At 43.0% G+C, this 9,921-nt stretch overlaps 1 protein-coding gene across 1 annotated transcript; it reads left to right on the forward strand.

Annotated features, from left to right (window-relative positions):
* Window positions 1-8,693: 8,693 nt before the first annotated feature.
* On the forward strand, window positions 8,694-9,413 carry LOC143025814 (protein GVQW3-like). Its single transcript, XM_076185825.1, has one exon. It carries the CDS (start codon window positions 8,694-8,696, stop codon window positions 9,411-9,413), a length of 720 nt encoding a protein of 239 aa, XP_076041940.1.
* The last annotated feature ends 508 nt before the right edge of the window (window positions 9,414-9,921 follow it).

Below are 9,921 nucleotides of genomic sequence, written 5' to 3' on the forward strand. Positions count from 1 at the left end.
GTGTGTGTGTGTGTGTGTGTGTGTGTGTGCGCGTGTGTGTGAGGTGGGTGCGTACGAGTGTTTTTGCGTGCGTGCGTACTTGTTTACTTGTGTGTGTGTGTGTGTGTGTGTGTGTGTGTGTGTTTACCTAGTTGTATTTACCTGGTTGTATTTTACGGGAAGGGGAGCTATGCTCGTGGTGTCCCGTCTTCATATCTCATTGGTGTGTGTGTGTGTGTGTGTGTGTGTGTGTGTGTGTGTGTGTGTGTGTGTGTGTGTGTGTGTGTGTGTGTGTGTGTGTGTGTGTGTGTGTGCGTGTGTGTGTGTATGTGTGTGTGTATGTATATGTGTGTTTGTGCGTGCGCGTGTGTGCGTGCGTGTGTTTTTTGTAATATAAAACAAGAGCAATATAACTGATTTCAGTGTAAATAATGATTATGTGAATACCATCGCCTATAACTGGAAAATGTATGAGCAAAGTAACTGTTATTTTGGTGAAAATAACGATGGAACACACGACCGCCACCACTGTCACCATCACCATGGCCTCACATCTTCTCATTAATTAGTCCAGTGATGTTGATTTTCGCGCCAATGGTTGGTGATAACAAATGATAATCTTTTAATGACCAGGCATAAGATTTTAATTACTCCAGGGACTTACTCATTAAGCAAAAGAGGATTTTTTTTTTATTGGTTTTGGTAATTTTTTTTCGACAACTATGCTTACGGCAGTCGTGATATCCGCCTTTATCTCAATTCAACAACATCGCGAGCAAATTCCTGGTCCACCCTTGTGCTGTATGTAGGTCAGGATCGAACTCGGGTTCACACTGTTGCGAGGCGACGAGTGACGGAACAAGAAAATAGAAATTAAGACGAAAATGGGTGATGAAGGAGAGTAAGAACTGAAGAAATACTATGAAGAATGTTTATAGACTAATTCGATCACTTGTTCTATGAGAGTGGTACAATGTGGATGAACTAGCAGTATTGTTGTTAAAGAAACAAGGTTCAATTATTCACACTATTTAGGCAGGAGAAGGGGGTCGCCGAATTGATGAAGCGGCCTTGCTGTGGATGTGCTGTGTCTTGCGACACTGCTTCTGACCCAGGGCAGTGGACAGGATGCAGGGATGACCCGTCATCCAGGAGGTGCCAAGATAAGAGGGAGGGAGGAGGGTGGAGGGGAGTGGAATATATAGGAAATAGAATGGGTGGGAGTGGTTTCTATGCCTTTTTCTTTTTGGCTACCCCCCGTGTAGGGGGAAAAAAGCCTTTGGTATATGTATGTATGTATGTATTTAGGCAGGAAGCAAAAAAAGAGAAAATTGTTAGAAATCGTGACAAATGAGTAGATGAGGGTGGAAGACAATATGCATGAAATCTAGTCTGCTAGATTCCTAGGTCTGGAATAGACACCAATCTATAAGCTACCTCGGTGTAGCTATTTAGCTGTAACGCAAGAACATAGTGCGCTTGCATTCTAGAAGCTCCCCCCCCCCGACTCATTCACTCGTACATGAATAAACAAATAAAAGAAGTTGGTAAAGGAGATGAGAAAGAGAATATATAAAGAGAGAAAAAGAGAAAAGAACAATCGAACGTGGGTGAGGAGGAGGAGGAGGAGGAGGAGGAGGAGGAGGGGGAGGAGGAGGAGGAGGAGGAGGAGGAGGAGGAGGGAATAAAAGCGGAACAAGGGAGAGAAGAGTAAAAATGGAAGAGAGTATGTAGACGCTGCTCTTGAAAGAGTAAAAGTTTTGGAGCTGGAGGGCTTTTGATTAAAATGAAAAAAAAAAACACGAAGAAAATCTATACCCATTTTATTCTGAAAATATCAAGAAGGCTCCACCCACCAAAATGTCGCGTTACTCACTGATTGGTTCCTGTAGATATTTAGGGAAAACAATATATTCATTTCACATGATCTCATGTCTCTTTGAGTCGAGTTGAGCAAGGCTAATGGTAACCGTTACTTGCTCTAACTGTCCGAGCACTCAGAGCAAAGGCAAGAGCTTCAGCTGCAGCTTACCACTATAATATAGTATCCCATCATATATCTTAAGACAAGCTGTCCAGCTACTGGTAAGAACAGGGAAATAGGTGGGGCCATTTTGTCATCATGGGAATAAATATACTAGAGATGGAAGGAAGCTCACAACTACATGAACAAATCTGACAAATGTGATTAAGTCCCAAAATGAGATGTCTGCCGTTACCCATCTCTGCTTACGTCACGGAGAAATCGGGATCTCTCATTGCAGCTCGCGTTCATTAACTCCACCCCCTGATATCTTACAGCCTGTTGACTGGTTGGATCAGAGTCCGATCCTTCATTGTGGGGTCAGTAGCTATAAAAGGTGTGGGCAGACCTACTGTCTCCAAATTTTGATGTCCTAGCAAAGGAGCTATATATAATTCTTTATGAAGACAGATATTCTCGAAAAAAAATCAGCTTATAAATTGATATCTACAGGGCAAGGCATCTAGGCAAGGAAATGGAACTTCACTTCTCTACTCCCATTACACTCGTCTTATTTTTTGCTTTCTGCCTACATAATGTGAAAAATTGCACCTTGATTCTTTAACAGCAATACTCTCAGCTCATTCCTAATGGACCCCTCTTATAGAATAGGTAGTCGCCTTAGTCTATATATTCTTCGTCAACTATGTCACTCACACACATTTCCGCTTGTTCGACAGCCTCACCACGAACTCTTTTGGCTTCGTTTACCCAATCCATCTACTTTTTGGGCTATGATAGCAAAGGAAACTCAGAGATATGAACTTTGAATTTCCTACCACTTTGTCACAAAGGACTTTGAGAAAATCCTTTGTGACGAAACGCCAGGAAATCAAAAGCTCTCGTCTGTCTGAGTTCCCTTTGTCATCAAAATCCGAATTGGTCAAATGAAGGGTAATCACCCAGCTTTTCTTTGGTTTACCCTTTGCTCTCAACCCCGGCACCATGAATCCCTCGAGGATATTATCTACTCTCATCACCTCTCATAACATGACCAAACCGCCTCAGGTTGGACTGTTATCTCTCTTATCCCATTTATATCTCGGTCCTTTCACGAAGTCTCTCTTTCTATGCATAGTCCTCATGATTTTCATTTTCACTGCCTCCACACGACTTTTCTCTATTGCATTCATCACTCAAGTTTCACTTTCATAAACGAAATTTAGTACACTACTGCTTTATGGTCATCCTTTCCTATCTACTCTATCAAACGCCTTCTATAGATCTACGAAACACAGTTGTGCTCGCTTCACTTTCGCACATATTTCCTCACTGAGCTGTTTTTGGAATGAATATCTGATCTGCAAAATCCCTTTATTTCTGGAAACTGCACTGCTTTTCTCCTACCTTCTCCTCTTATCTGTTTTCCTCATTATCTTCTGCTCTATTATATTGCCGTCCGCTTTACTTAGGAAAGATGAAAGAAAACACACACACTGAAAGACGGAGAAGTGGAGCGAAAATAAACGAAAAAGTAAAATAATGATAAGCAAGAGAAAAATTTGGACACAAAGCTACATATCTTTTACGCAAAATGCGATGGAATACAGAGTTTGCCAGGATCAAGGCCAAGATGGAAGCTTTCTTAGAGTCTCACGTAGACTGATCTACTCAAGACTTCTGACGAAGAGCCGACAAGAAACCAATTCTACGGTGCAAGGTGTGTCCAACGCTCGGGGTCGAATCTGTGTCGGTTGTGACTTTGTTGAACTTGCGTCTACTGGTTCTCAAGCCTATTCCATCAACTAATTCACTACGGAGTGTGCTGGAGGCATAATCAGAAGCGTGTGGGTTTTGAATCTTCTTAGTCACGGGTTCAAGTCCCACACATCTCTTCGATTCCCTGTATACACTGTTACCTGCCCCAATAGTCCAAGCGCATAGAGCAAAGGTAACGGTATCGGCTATAGCTACGCGCTTTCTGGCGTCTACTTTCCACCTTCTCTCTTCGCTAGGAGATGAATTGAATAGCCTGTTAGCAGCCAGAATGTAAGGAAATATGTCACCCGGAAAAGAAGGAGTTAATGGAGATAGGCAGAGACTCCTTCAAGATAATACCATAGGAATGAATGAAACAGTCTAGCGGCAGAGTGAAGAAAAGGGAAAGGGTCATCAGGTACAGATGGGGCCAAACCCCCAATTTCCTTGAAGAGCGTCATCGCGTTGTCTTTGAACAAAATTTTTGTTTTTCATACTCAAAAGGCTCCTTACAAAACTGCTCTCGTATCCTTTGGAGCTTTCGAATATTGAAATCACATTTTTTATTTCGAGGTTATTCAAAGACTCCTTCTTTAAGGGAAGAGGATATTGAAAGTTATGGATAATACCCCCGTTAGTACCGACCCCAACTTTAGTTGAGAGAAATCGTCTGGTGCTTGCAAGTATAATGTCTACAAAGTGCATTACTGGTACAATAAAAAAGAAAGAGAAAGAAAAAAGTGATAAAGAAATAAGAACAAAAAAAAAGAAAAAAGTGATAAAGAAAAAAGAAAAGAAAAAGTGATAAAGAAAAAAAAAAGAAAAAAAAAAGAAAGAAAGAAAGAAAGAAAAGGGGTTACACTGGCACCAGGAGTCTGACTAGAAACCTCGTGTAGACCCAGACGCTCCCATTCCGCAGTCAATATACTGTAGGGTTCCGTTGGGAGTGAAATCAGGGGTCTGATGTGATACCCCCCTCCCTCTTCCCCCCCATAGACACTACTCTCCCCACCCCAAAACCCTCCCCCAACACCCTCGCCTCAAAGGCAACCCCCTCCCCCCATCCCCAGTGCGAACTGGGGATGGTCGAATCCAAACAAAGAAGAGGGTAATGGTGAAGAGCCTACGCCAGAAGGCGTGTGGCTACGACTGAAGTCGTCACTTGTGCCCTAGGCATATTGACTGACGGGGTAGGTAACAGTCACTGCTGGGAATCGGGAGGAGTGCAGGGTTCGAACCGGGAGTATGTGAGACCCGCACGTTTCATAACAGAGGAGCTTCGCATAATGATTAATTACTTTGTGTCCATGTAACGAGCCCTCGAGTGACTATGGAACCAAACCTGTGATGAGAATTTGTTCAAATACTCGAGAGTAATTACAAATTACGTCGACAATTGTTCGTAATTGGATTCATTATACGGGAGGAGACGGCACCGCAGGGCCTGGTGGAAGGATACAGGAGACTCTTAGTCTGAATAAAATCTACGATGTACGCCACTGTGCCAAAGGCAATAAGCATCTGTCCCGTTGCGGCAGTCAACGCAGTCTCAGTTTAGGTCGACGTCATCAGATTTTATTAGAGCGGTCGTGAGTTCAATTCCCAGGACCCGCTGCGTGTTATGTCGCGTTGGTTCCTGACAGCCCTGGCCAGGCAGGGGGTCGACCCAATATCGCTATGAAAAAAAAAAAAAAAAAAGGCTTACCGCAACTCACAGGGCTTTACCAGGGGCTTCTCATATCTCACTACGTGGACATAAAAACATAAGAATGAAGGAGACTGCGAGAGACCATAAAGCCTACGCTAGGCAGTTCCATGTCCATTACCACCTGTCATCCTCATCCATAAAGTTGACTAACCATTTCTTAAAACAACTGATAGTTTCAACGATCACCACAAGTTTACTAAGTCTACTCCATTCGTTGACCACCTTATTAGTAAAACAATCCTTGCCTGTTTCCTTCTTAAATCTAAATTTGTCCAGTTTAAATCCATTACTGCGAGTCCTGGCCTGCTGCCTTAATATGATGACCTTGTTTGCGTTACTCTTGTTAAATTTGATCCACATAAACACCTCTATTAGATCACCGTGCACTCTACGTCTTTCCAGAAAGTGTAAATTAAGGTGCCTAAGCCTCTCCTCGTAAGGCAAATTTCTGAGATCATGTATAATTTTGGTCATTCTCATCTGTACTGATTCTAGTGAACCTATGTTTATTATATAAGACGGAGACCAAAACTGTACTACATAGTCAAGAATGGGTCTAACTAACGCTAGATAGAGTTTGATAATTACCTCTGCACTTCTATTCGTAACTGTCCTAGCAATGAAACCTAATGCTCTGTTAGCTTTATTCCTGGTGCTAATGCACTGTTTCCTGGATTTAAGGTCAGGACTCACTAGAACTCCCAAGTCTTTCTCGCTTTCAGTTTTCTCTAAAAACGTGTCGTCTAAGCTATATCTATTTTCGGGGTTGTGTAGCAGTATGTTTAACACGCTGCCCTTTGAGATATTGAAATTCATTTGCCATTTCACTGACCATGTAAATCATTTGTTAAGATCATCCCCGCAAACTTAATAACATCATTATTAATCCCATTGTCCAAGTCGTTTATGTACATAATGAACAATAAGGGACCCAAAACCGAGCCCTGGGGGACCCCACTAGAAACACTCCCGCACCTGGATTTTACACCCTTTATGATGACACGCTGTTTTCTGTCACTGATCCAAGCTCTAACCCATTCTAACACTTTTCCTCCTATGCCATAGGCTCTAGTTTTATTTAGTAGTCTCTGGTGGGGCACTTTGTCGAAGGCTTTGCTAAAGTCAAGGTAAGAAACATCGTAACTATCATTGTTATCTGACGCCTTATATACTTTAAGGCGTGGAATGGTGAGTTTAGAGTTAGGGAGGACGATAGCTAGTTAGAGGAGGAAGGAGAGGGGGATGGTAATTGGAGATTGAGCTTTAATGTCAAATTGCTTCGTGCTGGAAGAGGAATTGTAAGAGTAAGATAGAATGGGTTAATGAACGGTAGGGCCAATTACATGGTGAAATGGACAATAAACCACTGGATAGATTACTCGAAAAGTATAAGTAGATAAGTCTGAATTAGAAGCTCGGTTATAAAGCGTACGAGTAGGGATGTATGTACAAGTACATGTCTAGTTACCTGTAATCATAAACGTAAAGAACACCTGTATGTGTATGTATGCATATGTGTATGTATGTATGTATGTATGCATGCATGCATGCATGTATGTATGTATGTATGTATGTATATTTGTATGTATATATGTATATATGTATGTACATATGTATGTGCATATGTATGTATGTATGTATGTACGCTTGTATGTATATATGAATGTACGTATATATGTATGTATGTATGTATGTATGTACGTATGAATGTATGTATATGTATATGCATATGTATACGTATATGTATATGTATATGTATATGTATATGTATATGTATATGTATATGTATATGTATATGTATATATATGTATATGGATCGGAGGAGGGATTGAGGAAGTTGGTGGCAGAGTTTGGGAGAGTATGTGATAGAAGAAAGCTAAAGATAAATGTGGGTAAAAGTAAGGTGATGAGATGTACAAGGGGTGAAAGTGGCAGTAGACTGGAAGTGAGCATTAAGGGAGAGCGACTGGAGGAAGTGGATAGTTTTAGATACTTGGGTGCAAATGTGGCAGGGAAAGGTGGCGTGAAAGTGGAGGTAGAATGTAGATTGAGAGAAGCGAGTAAATGCCTTGGTGGATTAAAGAGTGTAATGAGGAATAGACATTTGGGAATGGATGCTAAGAGGAGACTGTATGAAGGAGTGATTGTGCCAACAGCACTGTATGGGGCAGAAACATGGAACATAAGAGAAGAAGAGAGAAGGAGTTTGAATGTGTTTGAGATGAGGTGTCTGAGAAGTATGATGGGGGTTACTAGGCTAGATAGAGTGAGAAATGAGGAGGTGAGGAGGAGAACAGGGGTGGAAAAGGAGCTGGGAGATAGGGTTGATGAAAGGATATTAGGATGGTTTGGACACATGGAAAGAATGAGTGAAGAAAGACTAGTAAAAGAGGTATGGAAGGCAGATGTGGAGGGAGTGAACATGAGGGGACGTCCTAGGATGAGGTGGATGGATGGGGTGAAGGGGGCTTTGGGGAAGAGGGGAATGTCTGTTGAGGAAGGACGGGAGAGGACAGAAGACAGGGGTGAATGGAGAATGGTTGTATATGGATGATGTTGTGATGCATGAGGTGCAATGGGTGGGGGGGGGATGGGGGGTGAGGTAGTATGTGTGAGCAAAATTTGGCGCAGCCCGAAGGGATTTCTCCCCGTCCTCTCATTTTATGCAATGGGGGACGGAGAGGGGGGGTCGCCGATTTAATAAAGTGGCCTTGCTGTGGATGTGCTGTGTCTTGCGACACTGCTTCTGACCCAGGGCAGTGGACAAGGTGCAGGGATGACCCGTCATTCAGGAGGTGCTAAGATAAGAGGGAGGGTGGAGGGGTGTGGAGTGTATTCAGGGATGGAATGAGTGGGAATGATTTTATGCCTTTTTCTTTTTGGCTACCCTCCTTGTAAGGGGGAAAAAGCCTTGGTATATGTATGTATGTATGTATATGTATATGTATATGTATAATGTATATTTATATGTATATGTATATATGTACGTGTGTATATATGCCCAGTGCAGGACCGGCCTAACCTTTGCGGGACGATACGGTCATTAAACCATATCGCGGAAGCTTAATACAGCTTGATACGGTTGCATGTATTGTGCGGGTGGAATTTTCGGTGGTTGTGAATACAGTTACGAGGGAGTGCTGAAAAGTTCCTGGCTTTAAGGGTATCATGAAGGGGTAGAGCTATTACTTTTACAGGGGAGGTAGGACAACTATTTAGAAGATAGGCAAAAAAAAGCATGATGGTATACAATATATTTTTTCCTTTTTGCAGGTTCAAAGCATGATGGCAGCGCCTACAGTGGATTTTGGTAAAATTGTAGCACGGGCGGTCATGAAGTTCCTCTTCTTCCAAGGCAAAGGGGAGAGGGAAATCCATGGTGCGATGAAGGACGTCTTGAAGGATGACTGCTTATCATACTCTACAGTGAAAATGTGGGTGTCAAGGTTTCGGACTGGTCATTTTGAGGTCACAAATGAACCCCAGTCAGGACGGCCAACTTCCGCAACCACAGAGGAGAAAGCCGACGCTGTGCACGTCATGATTCTCGAGGACCGCCGGATTTCAGCTAAAGTCATAGCTGAGACTCTAGGGATTTCCCGCGAAAGAGTTGGCCACATCATCCACAACATTCTGGACATGAGAAAGTCTTCCGCAAAATGGGTGACGAAATACTTGAACGCAGATCAGAAGCGCATCAGAGTGACAACATCAAAGGCGATTTTGGACCGGTTTGCAGCGGGGATGGCCGATTTTATGGCTCGTTTAGTCACCATGGATGAAACTTGGCTTCATCACTATGATCCCCTGACCAAGCAGCAATCAATGGAGTGGCGACACAGCGGTTCACCGCGTCCCAAGAAGTTTCGGACCCAGAAGTCAGCTGGAAAGGTACTTGCTTCAGTGTTCTGGGACAGAGATGGAGTGCTCCTCATAAAATACCTGCCCAAGGGTCGCACCATCAACGCAAAATACTACATGTTTATGTTGACCGAATTGCATTAAGCTTTGAAGCAGAAACGCCGTGGAAAGCTGAGCTGTGAGGTCCTCTTTTTGGAGGACAATGCACCAGCACACACAACCACATGAAACTCTACGGAAAATACGCGACTTTGGCTTCGCATTGGTAGACCATCCGGTCTAACGGTTCGTCGAACGCGGTTCGACAGACACGTGTTTAAAGTGATGTGTGAACGGGGTATTTGGTTGTCGAACACGTTGGTTAAACCCCAAATACCCCGTTCACACGTTCACACATCACTTTAAACACGTGTCTGTTGAACCGCGTTCACCTCTTTCCACAACTGAAGAAACATCTCAAGGGAACGAAATGTCTCTCCGATTCGGAAGTGATCGCTGCTACAGAGGCCTGGTTGGAGGCTCAACCTTCCGAGTTCTTTTTTTCAGGGCTTAGAAACACTGAAGGACCGTTGTAATAAGTGTGTGAATCTGAGAGGGGAATATGTTGAATAAAATAATAATCAACTGATCTTCCTGCATTTTCTTTTACCCA

This window comes from Oratosquilla oratoria, chromosome 5, assembly GCF_046742065.1.
Source record: "Oratosquilla oratoria isolate Oo_2021 chromosome 5, ASM4674206v1, whole genome shotgun sequence".
NCBI lineage: Eukaryota > Metazoa > Arthropoda > Malacostraca > Stomatopoda > Squillidae > Oratosquilla > Oratosquilla oratoria.